General features: G+C 39.7%; 1 protein-coding gene across 1 annotated transcript in view; it reads right to left on the reverse strand.

Annotated features, from left to right (window-relative positions):
- Window positions 1-6465: 6465 nt before the first annotated feature.
- Window positions 6466-16012, reverse strand: part of LOC134361241 (alpha-2-macroglobulin-like protein 1) — a 35718-nt gene continuing 26171 nt past the window's right edge. Inside the window, 7 exon segments of the mRNA XM_063076257.1 lie at window positions 6466-6506; window positions 7066-7168; window positions 11688-11756; window positions 12048-12138; window positions 12306-12433; window positions 12602-12817; window positions 15568-15782. Coding sequence (XP_062932327.1) covers window positions 6466-6506; window positions 7066-7168; window positions 11688-11756; window positions 12048-12138; window positions 12306-12433; window positions 12602-12817; window positions 15568-15782 — 863 coding nt within the window.

Genomic DNA, 16012 nt, shown 5'->3' on the forward strand with positions numbered 1-16012 from the left:
AAATAAACAAGCCAGGACAAACCAAAGTGTTGACGAAGATGTGAAATAACTGGAATATTCTCATACATTCCTACTGAGATTGTAAATTGGTTCAAACACTTTGGAAAATAGTTTTATGCTATCTACTAAAGCAGAACATGGGTATACCCTATGACCCAGCAATTACACTGCTAGGCATATACCTGACATGAGTGCATACAAATATGTTCACCAAAAGGCATGTTTTAGAATATTCATGGTAGCAAAATCCTGAAACTACCAAACTTCCCATCAATTTTACAATGGATAAATAAATTGAGGTATATTCACATGATGAAATACTACGTATCAATGGGAATAAATAATCTATAACTACACACAACAGCATTGATGAATATCTCAAATATTTTGTTGAGGAAAATAAGTCAGAAACAACAGTACATATTCTTACATATTCTTGTTTTTATAGGCAAAGAGTACAGGCAAGTCTAATCTCTGGTGTCAGAAGTCAGCATAGTGGTTACCACTGGCTATTGGTGACCAAGACTGGGAAATGGGCTTCACGGATGCTGGTAATGTTCTGGATGCTGGTTACATGGGTGTTTTCAATTTGTGAAAATTCACTGAACTACATGTTTACGATATATACACTTTCTATGTGCTTATTATACTTCAATTTTAAAAGTTTTAAAAATAAAAATAATTTATTTTTCTCATTGCCTATTCAAGATGTCTGAGGGCCCACAGTCCAGGCTGGATCCGTGATGTCATCGAGTAACAAGGCTGCTTTTATCTCTCTGCTCTCTCATCTTCAGTGCATGGCTTTAACCTGCACAGCTGCAAAAAGACTGCTCTTCCTCCAGGTATTTTGTCCTTGCTACAGTCAGGAAGAAGGTAGAAAGGCCAAAAGCTTTTCCTTTGAGAGGCTTTGTCATTTTATTCAGGAAGAGAAACATTTTCCAGAGACTTCCATCTGATTTTTGTAGGCTAGAATTCTGCCACGTGGCCACACCTAACTGCAAGTAATTCTGAGAGGAGGACGATTTTAGCTGGGCATGTTGCTGCTCCAGATAAAACTGTGCTTTTTGTAAGTGATGAACAGGAGAAGGGATGATGGAGAGGCATTAGAAGTACCCAGTGTATGAGGGGATGAGCTCTCAAGGACTTTTCATTCGGTGGGGGAGTTAACAGAAAATGTGAACCAGTTTGGTAAGTCCTCAGCAGGAAGTGCAAGGTGCTGTAGGAGCAGAGGTTTTTGGGGGGGAGATGTACTAGAGTACTAGAGTGGAAAACACACCTTGGAGGCCATACTTTGTAGGACTGGTGGAAGTCCTCCAGGCGGAAGAGATGAAAGCTCTTCAAGTGTGATAAAAAGCATACATCAAAGCTATCAAAGAGCATAGTGAAACTGAGAAATAGATGTCTTTTGGTATTCCTGGAGAAGTCAGTGTGAGCTGGAAGGCTGAAAACGGGGAGATGGAGTGAGGGGCGCAGGAAGAGGCCAGTCATGCAAGTCTCATGTCCCCCAGGGAGCTCCTAAAGGGTTTTAAGCAAAGGAACGAAATAGTCAGATTAGCATTTTACTTGTTTTTTTTTTTTTTTTTCCGTGGTGGGCCTATGCTGGGATCTGAACCCATGACCTTGGTGTTGTAACACCATGCTCTAACCAACTGAGCTAACTGGCCAGCCCAGATTAGGATTTTAAATAGATATTTCTACCAGCATATCACCTGAAATCACTAGACATTCAAAAGAGTTAGATGAATAAATGGGGACAGTCACGTGTATAGAGAATATATGAGGGTACTTCAAAAAGCTCGTGGAAAGATTCGTATTATCTTTTAATTCTATTTTTCCACATGCTCTTTGAAGCACCCTCATATAATATGTAATAATAGGTGTAGTGGTGGGGTAGTGTTTTGAGATAGGACAAGCAGAAACAGGGTTTTTGCAACAGTATGGAGGAGAAATGTTAATAATTTGAATCAGCGCTACTGGAAGAGGGATAAAAATTTCTCTGCGCCCCAAATTTCTCTGTTGTATATTTTGCATATTAAAGTAGGGCTCTTTCCTGATATTGCTTTTCTTCCTCAATTCCGTTTCCTACTATATCCTAGATGAAGAGTGGGATTTTTTTTCTTGGTGTTTTTTGCAGCTGGCCCCTGACCTTGGTATTATCGGCAGCACGCTCTACCAACTGAGCTAGCCAGCCAGCTGAAGAGCGGGATTCAAGAGAAAGGGAGAGGACGGGACGGCTTCCTCAGGTGATCATTACTGCGGGGTCCTGGGCTCTGGACTCCTCTCCTTCTTTTGTCTCCCTTTCCTTCTCTCCTCTTCTCCTCTCATGGCTCCTGGCTAGGACTGTTTGTGCCCTTGGCTTCTCACCACCTGTTTGCTGCTAACTACCAATCTTTGTCTCCTATCCAGATCTCTTTCCTTAGTGGTTGACCTAAGCCATTATATACCACTGGCTTAACGCCTCCACCTGCAGGCATCACAAATTCGCAAACTCAATATACTAAACAGAACACACTATTTTCTATCCTTCTATATCTCTACCTAAATGGGTGGCACCATTAGGTAGAGATATAGAAGAAAGATATATATATAGAACGATACAGAAGAAAGGGATCATATGTGGATGGATCCACATAGCTGAAAGGGATCAGAATATGACACCCCAAACATGCAACTTTGGCCTAAGAATTATTTTGAGCTGAAGACAATTTAAAAAGACAGCAGACACAGGGGGAACTATTTTTCCACTTTCTGCCTAATAGCAGGGTGTAAATTTCCGTTTGTGAAGAAAGGTATCTCCCCTTTCTTCTCCCATAGCAGAGGAGGACATCAACCCTCATCACAGAAGACAGAAAGCTGGCACCAACGTGAATCTGCATAAACGAAACTTACCAAAATAACTCTTGTTTTCCATAGTGCCTTCCATATATTTACCTTCCCATAATTTACCACCCTTAAATGCCCAAATCCCTCTTCTTTTGTCTTGTCAGTTCTCCACCTAAATATTGTTAAGTGGTAGGTAAGCCCCTGGACCTAACCACTTCTTTCCTAGGAAGCTCTCACATGCATGCACCATAAACGTTTTCTCCCATTCATCTGTCTTTTGTCAGTTTAATTTGCAGGCCCCAGTTGCTAAACATAACTGGGTAGAAGAAAACTTTTTCTTCCCCTACAAAGGCCACAGTTTAGAGTTCTGGCAACCTTCCCAGACTCTTCCCTGATTCCCCTTTCTTACACCCAATCAGTCACTGACAATGGCGAACCACCTGCACTTCTGGGAAATAGGCCAGTTAAGAAAGGCACTCATCCTCCTGTTGACCAAAACCCCCAGCCCTTTGAGTTCCGGGAAAACAGTTAACTGCAAAGGACCATCTTGATCTTGCATATTTCATAAAAAGGCGCATCTCCATCCTTGCTCACGACTCCCATAAGATTCGTGTACGACTCCCGGTTTTTCTGCCTCTATAAAACCTCAGGTCTCCTTCTTTTTCTTGGAGATGTTACTCGTTAATAAACATGCTTTCTACTGCAGTAGCCTGAATAAAGCATCTCCTTAACGGGTGCGTTTTGTTTTTGACATCACGAACTCTTCCTAATTCTATCCTGCAAGTTGACTAACTGTTGACTGTGTCCTTCTCTTCATGTCCACTGCCAGTGGACCAGTTTGTACCTGGATTACTGTAACGGTCTCCTACATGGTTTCAAGGACATCAGCTTTCCCCTTCTCTACCCCACTCTTCACGCTGTTATTAGAATGACCTTTCTGAAAAGCAAGTCGTGGCAAGTCATGGTCCAACCTCTATGTCTCCAATCTAACTTTTAGGACACACACACAATCCATGAGCACACTGAACTACTTGGGTGAAATACCGCACTTTCTCCCACCTCTTTTTTACCTGTAGCTCACTTTGCCCAAACATGCCTTCTCTTCTCATTTTCTGGTTGTCGCTCATCCAGCACAGGCATCAACCCGCAGAAGCTTTCCCTGACCTCCCCTTCCCCATCTCAGTCTGGGAAGGTGCCTCTACTATGTACTCCCATAGGGTTTTGTACTTTCTATCAATTTTTGTCACACAGTAGTATGACTTAATTTGTTTCCTCCCTCCACTAGTCTGTGAGCTTTTTGAGAATAGGAACTTTGTTTTATTTATCTTTGTATTCCTAGGCCTGGTACAGTATCTGTTATATAAGTGTATGTATTGTGGACTTACTATAAGTACTATAATACTGTCTTTTTGATTGCTAAATGCCACGTAATCCTTAAATCACCTTGTTTATGTTTCAGTGAGTTAAACCATGTACATTTTTTTTATTAACATCCTTTTATTCAGTGTAGTTGGTAATTTAAGTCATAAGAATATTCTTTTTTCCCTATCTAAAACCCAAAAGAAACGAGAATAAGGAGTTTTTGTAATCGCTTAAAATGTATTCTGCTCATATAACTGCCTCCGTCTTGGGGATCACCACCTCCTTCCATTCCAAAAGAGGGGAAGTTCTGGTAAGAGCTACAGACCCAAAGCGTACAGGCGCTGGAGCCCTTGGCGAGCGCGCGGAGCTTTTGCCATGGCCCTCTTCTCCTTAGAGCTCCTGTTCTCTTCCCTTGATACCTGAGAGGTAAGGCAGGCGTGGGGATGACCTCCCTTCCGTATCTTCCCCCATCTTTCCTCCCTTTGGGAACTCCTAGAAGGACCAGGACAGAGACTCTAGGGTGGAGGAGACAGGGAAAGAACAGTTCATGCAAGTGTGTCCCTGGGTTTAGGACAAAATCCTCTCCAGCACGCGCTTACTTTTCCCTGGCTCTTTCAGTACGACTTTATATTTCAGGGGAGCATAATGACTCCGGTGGGTATTCAGGATAAAAGACACAATTACCTGAAAAATCTTCTCTGTTTAAACATCACCAGCCTGACTCCCCTTATTCCTCTGTCTTTGAATCTGTTTCCAGAACAAAGGCATTCCTCCGAGGAAGAGCTTACACAATGACAGGTATCCATGTGGAGAGAGGCCGGGGCGTCACGCAGGAGAGAAGCGGAGGTGGACGGGACCCTGGCCAGCCACTGCTCCTGTCATCAGCCACGGCGCTGCAGGAGTGGGCTGGCAGAACACAGCCCCCAATCCGAACTCTATTCTGACCCCTCCCTGCATCTTTAACATGATTACCTGAGAAGTCTGGGTCAAAAGGTTTAAGGAAGAAGCCAAATTGTGAGGTTTTGTTAAAAGATGATCATCATGTTTAAAACAAAAACAGAAAACATCCTTTGGTACCCAAAGAAACAGGCACACAGCCAAATGCACACATCTTCTTTCCAAACTTTATTTTTTAGCCTGTTCCCAAATCCCTAAATCACATCTTCCCTTAGATTTAACCTCCAGGAAGACATTTGTATCTTCCCTCAATCACCCTCTACCACCAATTCAATCACATGCCATTTATACAAAGTCTTTTACCCTGAGATCTTTTACATGATGTGGTCCTTCGACCTAAAGAACAATGTGGACCACTGTTCTCAAAAGTCTATTTCTAATAATGGAGAGTTCCCTAAATGGCTAAACAGAATGGCTAAACCACGTCTCTTCCCCGTGATCTTTCCCATGTAACGTGTCCTTGGTGTGACTATTCCTATCCCGTCTGCCTGTCCAGGTGGGCTGATCTGTTACCCATCCACTAGTCAATCAGATACATCAGATTATCCGACTGAATGAGTTTTGCTTGAAGAGGCAGAAGAATGTTCTACCCTCCGGTAATGTCATGGAGCATTCATGTAATCTCTTCCCTTCTTCTATCCTGAAAAGCAAACAAACAAAAAAGAAGATATCATGATACTCAGAAAGTCTTTACATTTATGGAGAAGCTTTTCACTATGACAGATATCAGGGTACCTAACATCTCTATATAGAAAAAAATTTTCAACAAATGCACGATGAGATTATTAATAGTGTTATCTCACAGGAGTGGAATCAGGTAAACTTTACCTTCATCTTAGTACTTTTCTCAAAATATTTTAACATTTATTCGTACATATTTGTGGGGTACAGAGTGTTGTTTCAACACATGCACACACTGCGCAATGATTCACTCAGGGTAGACAGCATAGTTCTGTGCCCAGTAGTCCACCACTTTTCCTCCTCCCTTGTCTTAGAATTTCTATATAGCAAAGATATATTATGTAAAAATAACTAGGAAAATCAATGTATTTTCAGTTTGACAGGAAAAAATATTGTTTTTAAAAATCACATAGAAGCTCTCATACAAATGCTACTATTCGCTTTTTCTAATGTAAACTATGGAAATTTTGCCCTCTCTTCGAGAATTTAGTACAAAAAGAGGAAAACCCACTTTCTATCAAACATATGCTTCCAAAAGATAGTAACAGTAACTCAAAGTGTCTTGAGTTACTCTTTTGAGCGTCCTCTAACTTCTGAATACTCCCACCTTACCCCAATACCTTTTTCTCTGACGGACTAAACTCATTTGCAGGGATCAGAATACTGCATTGTTGCCTGTTCATCTGTAAAATAAAATGACATATATTATTACTTCGAAGGCTTCATACTTTCAGAGAGAAAATGCTTCATAAAACTACTGCTTTAGCCCTTTTCAGAGGATCCCTACAGGTTATAAGCATATTCAGAATTACAAGGTTTTAATTACTAATATTTGCAATGTTGTGGTAAATTATTAATCACAGCAAAAATATTAGCAATAGCCTTTTGAGGGCCAAGCCCGTGGTGCACTCGGGAGAGTGTGGTGCTGGGAGCGCAGCAATGCTCCCGCCGCGGGTTCGGATCCTATATAGGAATGGCCGGTGCACTCACTGGCTGAGTGCCGGTCACGAAAAAGACAAAAAAAAAAAAAAAAAAGAAATAGCCTTTTGAGAACAATGGTCCACATTGTTCCTTAGGTCGAAGGACCACATCATATAAAATGTCTCAGGGTAGAAGACTTTTTAAAAATGGCATGTAATTGAATTAAAATGTTTTAGGAGGTTGAGTAATGTAATTAAGTGCTACTTGGCTTGGGAAGGAATATTTGTAAAATTAAAAGAGGTCCCAGATCCCAGCCCTCACCTAGTAGGTAGTAGTCATAAACTCTGACAGTTGCTGGTTTCAGGTTGGTGACCAACACACTTTGGCTGATGGTGAAGGTATAGGTCTGAGTCTTTTTACTGAGCTGTGAGGAAGTCAGATGAAACAGCACATTAAAACTAAAATGAAAATAACACTCGATGTAATGTGCGGGTTGAAAGACCCTTGCTGTCTACATGCAAATTTTCCGAAACCCTCTACCTATGCCTTCTGCTCTATGCCAGTCTTAAAGATATGGCTTCCTGGTCTTTCTTCTTAGGATTTCACAGCTCTCTGGCCCTCTTGTAAAGCAATTCCCTCCATTTATGGTCCATCCTAACCCATGCTTCCTCCACGAAATTAATCAAAGTAGCCAAAAAAACAAACTTGCACTTTACTCCAACAGTCCTATGCTCCCTTGTTGGTATTCTCTCTTCAGTCAGGTCTCTGATCCAATGACACCTCCTCAGAGAGCCCTTTCTTGATCATCTTATCTTAAAAGAGCCATGTCCATTTTGAATGTAAAAAAAATAAAAAAATAAAAAAATATAAAAAAATAGTGATATCCCTCGCCTATCCCACCAGCACTCTTTATCCCCTTATCCTGCCTGCATAGCATGTATTACTCCTGAAATTACTGAAAAAATATGTGTCTGTACACTCACATATGGATATTTAAAAAACTTGCATATTATTTGTCTCTCCACTAGAATATCAGCTCCAGGAAGACCCCAGGGATCATATCTATTGTTCTCATTGCTACATCTCCATCACTTAGAAGAGTGTCTGACATGTATTGGTTGTTCAATAAATATTTGTTAAGTAAATGAATAAATGAAGAATCTAAGACAATTGTATAAATTAACCTCATATAACAAGAAAATAACATTCGTGTTATAAATTTGATATGGAGTTATCAATGCCTAATTGGAAGGAATTTCCCAAGTTCTTCAGGTACAGTGCTTCTCATAGTGAGGTCCGGGAATGCCAGGGGTCCCTGAGACTGTCTCTGGTGGTCTTCAAGATCAGAACTATTTTCAGAATAATACTAAGACATGACTTGCTTTTTTCACTCTCATTCTCTTACAAGTGGACAAGGCTGTCAGAGATGACTTGATATGTGACACTTCAACAGACTGAATACAGAAGTGGGTACAAAAGTTTCATTCTGTCATGGCCAGATATTAAAGCACAAATGTAAAACGATGCCACTATTCTCATTGTTTGTTTTGGAAAATGATTATTTTTGTAAAAATGTGTTACTTATATGAAGATGTAGTGAGTGTATTATGGTTGCTTTTTAATTAATAAATATTTTAAGATTTTCTTAGTTTTATTTTCTAATATAAATATCCATAGCTATAACCCACATCACCAAAAGCTCTTTGAGGTGAATTAAGAGTGAAAAGGGATCCTGAATGAAAAGTTTTTAGAACCACTGTTCTTGTTCACCACTTGGTAATGTAAAGATTTAAAGTAAATGACTAACATGAACCAAAAGAACACTGAGATAGCAGTCTCAACATTTGACCAAATGGGCAAAAAATATGTGTGTGTGTGTAGGAATCTAAGGCAAAAATATACAATATAAATATGTATACATATATATAATAATTGGAAAAGGACAGTATATACTAATAAAAGGAAAACTGAATGAGAAGGTATTTTCATAAAATCATATACGTATCTAATTATGTAGTCTCAAAACAAATCAAGAAACTGACAGAAATGTATAAATAAATGGATAAATCAAACATTATAATTGGATATTTGAACACACCCTTCACAGAAAAATGTCAGATCAAGCAAAAAAATAAACAGAATTATCAAATACATGTACAATAGAAATAATGATCTCAGACTTTTAGCTCTAGATCAGAATCCATACCCAAGAGAAAGGGAACAGACATTCTTTTGGAGTACACGCTGAACATTTACAAAAATAGATCATATATTAGATAATAAAAGAAACTTCAGTACATTCCAGAGGATCACCATCATGAAGACTATGTTCTCAGACCATAACACAATAAAATTAGAAATTAATAACAAAAGGATGGCTTTGGAAATTTTATGTTTCCCAAAAGATTAAGAAATATTTAGGACTGGTTAGAAATGGTTATGAAAACACTGCTTGTCAAAAATTGTGGGACAGGGCTGGCCAGTTAGCTCAGTTCATTAGAGCACAGGGTTGCAATACCAAGGTCAAGGGTTTGGATCCCAGCACCAGCCGGCCGCCAAACAAACCAACCAAAACAAAATGTGGGACACAGATGAATGTACTTAGAGGGAAATTTACAGTCTAAATTTATTAGGAAAAAAGAAAGACCATAAATGTGAATAAGATCAGTGGTGAAATTGATGAAGAGGAAAAGGAAGAAGATATACAGAAAAGAGGAAATAACCACAGATATAATCATGAACATTGGAGTTTAGGTCATTACTAGGCCTCACAATCAGCTTAACATAAGCACAGCCATGTTGACCACTCACTCACCCTGTTCCCCTTCCACCTCCCTTTCCCTCTAGGCAGGTGCATTCCAATAAGGACACCTGGTACAACTCACCCTGTCCCCCTACCCCCTCCCTTTTCCTCGAGGCTGGTGCATTCTGATAAGAATGTCTCATACAGAACAGGAAAACCACAAAGCCATTATGGAATGCTGAGTGCTCAGAATAGTTGCCCAACCCCCTCCCAGACAAACCCTATAAAGACTCTGCTGGTCTGTACAGGGGCAGAAAACTGATTTTCAGTTTCCTCTCCAGGTTCACTGGAGTAAACTCCCTTGCTTGATAACATTTGGCTCGAAGCCTTTTATTCTGTTTGTCTCACTGACCTAACAGTCATTAGACTTGGTATCTCAAATTAGAAGCCGACTGACAGATTTGGCAGGGTACACTGATGAGCGGGTCATTACAATCTCAAGAATGGTATTGTGGAAATTAGAATCCCCAGGTTCTACTGCCGCCTTGGCCACTGACTGACAGTGTGACTTGGACACACCACTCTATCACACCACGCCTCAGTCTCCTTATATACAAGGAAGGATGCTGTGAGACTTAAATAAGGTATGTATGAAAGCATAACAAACGCTGCAGAATTTTAAACAATGGCAACATCATGATTTCAGGGTTGTTCTGGATGAGCTAACTAGAATTGTCTCAAAAGAAAGCAGAGGGCACACTCAAAATAACAAGACCCTGCCTCCCTGCAAGATAAGACACCACATTTAGATGAACGGTTCGGTAGGTGAGCAGGGGTTGGAAATGGATGTTACTAACAACAGTAAATTTTTATTCGGGATATTCTTATCTGTTGGTTATATAATATGGACACTTTTTTCCTTGTATGGAATAGAATACAATAAAAACAAGCATTGTAACAATTTTTGGAACATTACTAGTCCTTGAGAACTTCTTGTTTTGTTGAAATGAAAAGTTATATACAATAAGTCTAATTAATATTAATTAATAGTAATATTACATTAAAATATCAATAGCTAATGTTTATCGAAGGCTTACTCTATACCAGTCACAGTTCTAAATATTTCTACTTGTCTTAAATTAATTCTTTCCATAGATCTATGAGATAGATAACTATTTTTACAACTGTAAAAGTAGAAATCTCTCCCCATTCAGATATACACTATATAACTAACTTTGTTTTCCCTTTATAGTTAGCCCTTAATAATTAACTAAGACTGTATCAAAAGCAGACATCCTGTCTCACCCCATACATCTCTCAAAGTAGGAAGCAGACGTCCATCTCACTTGAAGACATCTTGTCTCCCCATCACATTTACCTATATAAAGCGCAGCCCTCAACTGGGGACACAGTGGGATTTTATCCTCTGTCTCCCAGTCAACATCTTTCGAAATAAAAGGCCTTCCCTTTAAGTTCCATCTGGTGGGTGTGATTGGAAATCCTACAGCGGCTAGCACTTGGACCCACATGAGTCAGGGATTCCCCTGGAGTATGGGAATCCCACAGGACTCATTCATTACCACCACTATCCACACTCGTTTTACAGCTCAGGAAACAGAGACATTCAGCAACTGGCCCAAAGTTACACAGCCAATGCTAGCGCCAAGATTTTAGCCCAAGCAGTCTGGCTTCAAAGCTCCTGCTATTAACCACTATATTATACTGCAGGGCTTTGCAGTGTTGCTTGTGGTTACTGAGCACGTGACATGTGGACAGTCAGCATTGAGATGTGCTGATTTCAAAGATGTAGTACAGGGGAAAAAAGAATGTACAGATCTCATTAATATTTTTGCATGATAACTATATGGTAAAATGGAAGTATTGGGGGTATGTAACTTTCAACAAAATATATTATTAAAATTAATTTAATCTGTCTCTCTACTAAATGTGGCTAGAAATTGCAAAATGATATAAATGACTCACAGCACTGTTGGGCAGTGCTCCTCTAGAGGTGCAACAGGGTGTTTTATAGAATAGCAGCATAAAGGCAGAACACATTCCGTTGTTATGGACTCACTCTCTCAGGTCCCTCTTCTCTGGTTTGTGACACTAGTATATTACATATACACATATACATTAGAAGGGAAGTCACAAAGATACATAAGCAATAAGTCCTTTAGTCCATTTCCTGAACACCTACCTCTTCCAAGTAAATGTTAAGTTTGTCAGTTCCAGATTCAACCCTTTTCACCAGTGGTTGCTGGAGAAGCTGAATAAAAAAAGAAAAAGAAAAACATGGAGACCAAGAGCAAGAGCCTTCCCTATCCCCTCGGGTAATCTTCCAAACCTCTGTCATGATCAAGGAAACAAGATAGTCTGTGAAAAAGGAATCAAGACTATTACAGGCTCCATTTCATATACCTGATTCACCTTTGTAACCCATTTAGGTAATCCGATCATTAGCTGTACACACACACACACACACACACACACCGTGATGCCCATGATAATGTTAGGTCTTGTCAGAGCTACTTAAATGAAGAAAACAGAAGCAACTTACCAACTGCTTGGTGCCCTCCATGGGGCTGAACCCAGAGAGCATCTTTACTTCCACAATAGCCATATTGGAAGAGCTGCGACTCCCCACATAACTGAGGGCAGGAAGAAGCAAATGTGTGAGTCTATTATTTCCTCTTTCAGTGCACTCTGCATCCCCAACACACACACACACACACACACACACACACACACACACACACACACCCCAGCTCTGCTCCTATGACCAAGGTCTCACCACAACCACCTCAGAGTTCCTCACCTGGTGTGGATAGTGAGAGTAAAGGACCGAGGTGCAGTATTTTGCTCACATCTAGCTTTTCCCATTTCCACAGTTATCCTAAAGGTTTCCATGTTTTTAGGAGGGAGAATATTATATCTCAACACCATCTAGTAGGAAGAAATGGATAACCAAATCAGACTTGGAAAGAACTTTAGAGATTGTGCAGTTCAAAACTATTTTCCTTACAAATAACAGAGAGAAAGTTCTACTTGAAGCAAAGATGCCCTCAGACCCTCCTTCCCAATGCATACTCATCCTCATGGATCTTTGCTTACCTGGACATAGACACAGCCCTGGCCTGAGGCCTCTAAAGTATACGCTCCAGGGATGTTGGGCAGAGCCTCCTGCTGAGATACCAATCTGTTGGCAGACTGCACATTGAAAGTGCGCTGGAAATTCTCAGTGGATTTTACAGCCAGGTTGACTTCCTCAGATGGCACATAAGCAGTCGTGGCATATTTGGCAAGAGCTTGGAGAGCAACTACAGTATCCTGAGAAAAACAACCAAGAATATGCTTACCATTTTGTAAGCCACTGAAATTAACCTTAGACAACTCTATAACCCACACATCTGGCGGTTGTTATCTGACATGGATGACCTCTTCTAAGTATCTAGAGAACTGCATCTACCTCCTCTGAGGAAGCTGACATAGAAATCATAGTATCTTGCTTCTACAGAAAATCACCATCAACAAGTTATTATTGAACATCCACAGGTTACTTGGCTAATCTAATAAATTCATATTTAGGAATCACACCTAGGGGCTGGCCGGTTAGCTCAGTTGGTTAGAGTGTGACCTTGTAACACCAAAGTCAAGGGTTTGGTTCCCCATACCGGCCAGCTGCAAGAAAAAAAAAAAAAGAAAGAAAGAAAAAGAAATCAAACGTAGCTTCAGAAGGGGTTACTGCTAGAATCGAGTGGTTCAGTATATATTTTACAGCTTCCTTATTTGGGAAGGAAACAGCAGTAACTTGACAGCCCTAGAAACTGCACAATCTATGAAGTTAATTAACTGTGTGATGATCTTCTGTGTCAGTCAGAAAGGGCATCTGGGATCCCTGGAAAGCCTTTCCTTGCAGGCCAATGCTTTTTAGCCATTATGTCATGTGACAATCTTTTCTTCATCTGGGAATAAGGCAGATAAATTGTCACTAAGAGAGCCTGTATTGCATAGTTTGAAAATTTCCATTCTGAAAACATAATTTATTTAAGTTACAGCTAGGGGAAAGAAAAAAAGAAAGAAGTGTTCAGCAAACTTGTCATATCTTGCCCTAAGTTACGAGAATTTCTGCATGCTTGACACTTTGTAAAATATATATACTACAAAGTAAAGGAACCCACTTCTTCATAGTTCAAATGAAAAAGAACATTCATTCATATTTAGACATCATTACTGTCCTATAAAATAGGAAAACAGGTCACCCACCCTGGGGAAGCTGTGAACAAGTTATATCTGCACAAGTTGGTCATCTACAATTTTTGTCTACCCTTCATGAACTGAAGCCAGAGAGGTTTTTACTGCTTGAACACATGGAAGCAATTCAAGGAAAGGGACCTCACCATCAGCTGAAAAACCAATGTGGGTGACATGTGATATGTGACTTCTTGTAATAGCCAAGGATTTTATTAAAAAATAATTCTGACGGGCCGAGCCCGTGGCACACTCGGTAGAGTGCAGCGCTGGGAGCGCGGCGACGCTCCCACCGCGGGTTCGGATCCTATATAGGAATGACCGGTGCACTCACTGGCTGAGCACCGGTCACGAAAACGACAAAAAAAAAAAAAAAAAAAATTCTGACATATACCTGCCACTGAGAGTTCTAAATGTTTTACCCACTGCTTTCTAAAAATATTATCATATGTTACAATTATTTAGGGGCTGAGCAAGGAGAAGAAAGTCTTTCCTAATTTTAGCCAAGAATTTCCCTGAAACAGGGAAGCATAGTATTATATAATTTTTACCATATATGGTCATTACCATATTCAAACTCAGGGCTCTTAACATTTTTACCAAACATTCAATCTATTAAAATCTGTTAATTCTTCCAGGTCTAACTTACATGTTACATTTTCAGTGAAATTGGTCCTAATTTCAACAAGTCAAACTATAATCCCAATGAGAACAAGACATATTTTTCTCCTATTTTACTTCTGTATCCTCCTTGAAGTGATTTGGACATGGTATATATTTAATAATATTTTCAGAACAAATGAATTTTTGACTACTCTCTTTGTGATAATCTAAGATAATTTTTATGACACCCTTTGAACTTATCATACAATTTTACCCCCCTTTTTTCCCCTACTACCACCCCACTAATTCAATTTCCTTTTGCCCCTAACCTAGACAAATGAAAGTCTCCTGATCTCTCTCCTTTAAATTATCCCATATACCAAATGACAGATTAATCTTCTGAAACAAAGCTAAAAAACAAAACAAAATATTAAAATCTCTTTAGAGTTAGATACAAACTCAAGTCTGACACCCAAAACCTTTCATAATATGAACCTACCCTACCTTTCCAATTTAAGCCTCATATATTTCCACTAAACCAGTTTTCCCATCAGCCATTCAACACCTTTGCAAACTGGTGACTCTATTCACACCATTCCCTTTTCCTTTCCACAGTTGCCTATCAAAATTTTACAAATCCTTTTAGATCTGCCTCAAATGCCACACCCTCGTGGAGACTTGTTATCCCTCACGCTGATGGAAGCTATTTCTCTCTTTTGAAATTCAGTAGTGTATCTTTTATACCTTTATTATGTTATACAACTAGATCCTGCTTTGTAAGATATAGAATTTGACTTAGCTTTTCCTTTAGTCTGTAAATTATTTAGAGTAAAGGCTATATCTTATCAGTTTTTCAACAACTGCAATAGCAGAAGGAGTTATGCCCATAAATCATGCTTTTATGTTTACAAACCATGTAATGGGCTTTCTAATTTATTAATATACAAATTTAGCCATAATTATATATGCCCTATTTACAGGTAAAACATGGATCTCATGATGTTCTGCACTCTGTAAAGAAAGAAAATTAAATGCATCTGGTACAATTTATGTGCTCATATGACTCAATTTTATGATTCTTTCTATGTATTTTTCACATGCTTTTTCTCCCTCTCTGTAGAATTATAAGACCCTGCACCTAAAGGTCAAGGGCAATATTTTTTCCTCTGTCTCCGCATAGGATCTAATCCTACCTGATACATGGCAGTGGGGAGCAGGCTGTTTACCTGAGTGGAAGAGAAGCCCCCATATGCATTGCGTTGTTTGGCCAACCAAGCCACTATGCTAGTGGCCTTGGCTATCTCCTTTTGAGACAGACTGTCCTGGGTAAGCTGGGCCAAGAGTACATATGCTGTGAGCTCCACATCCAGAGCCGCAGGCTGAGACCAAAGGCTGGCATCTGATGACTGAGTAGGTTTCTGGCTCCAGTGAATGGATTCTCCTATGGAAAAAGAAGCATAACTAGGGAGATCTTGGAAAAAACTGACTTTCCCTTATATACTTTGTAAATGCTGCACCTTAGAGTGGAAAAAATACCAAGCAAGAATTAATTATGGGTTAGAAAAAACTATTTTTCAGAATCAGCTGATTAATTGACCATGACGTGTGTGTGTGTGTGTGTGTGTGTGTGTGTGTGTGTGTGTGTGTGTGTGTGTGTGTGTGTACATCCAC

This window comes from Cynocephalus volans, chromosome 12 (genome assembly GCF_027409185.1).
Source record: "Cynocephalus volans isolate mCynVol1 chromosome 12, mCynVol1.pri, whole genome shotgun sequence".
NCBI classification, from domain to species: domain Eukaryota; kingdom Metazoa; phylum Chordata; class Mammalia; order Dermoptera; family Cynocephalidae; genus Cynocephalus; species Cynocephalus volans.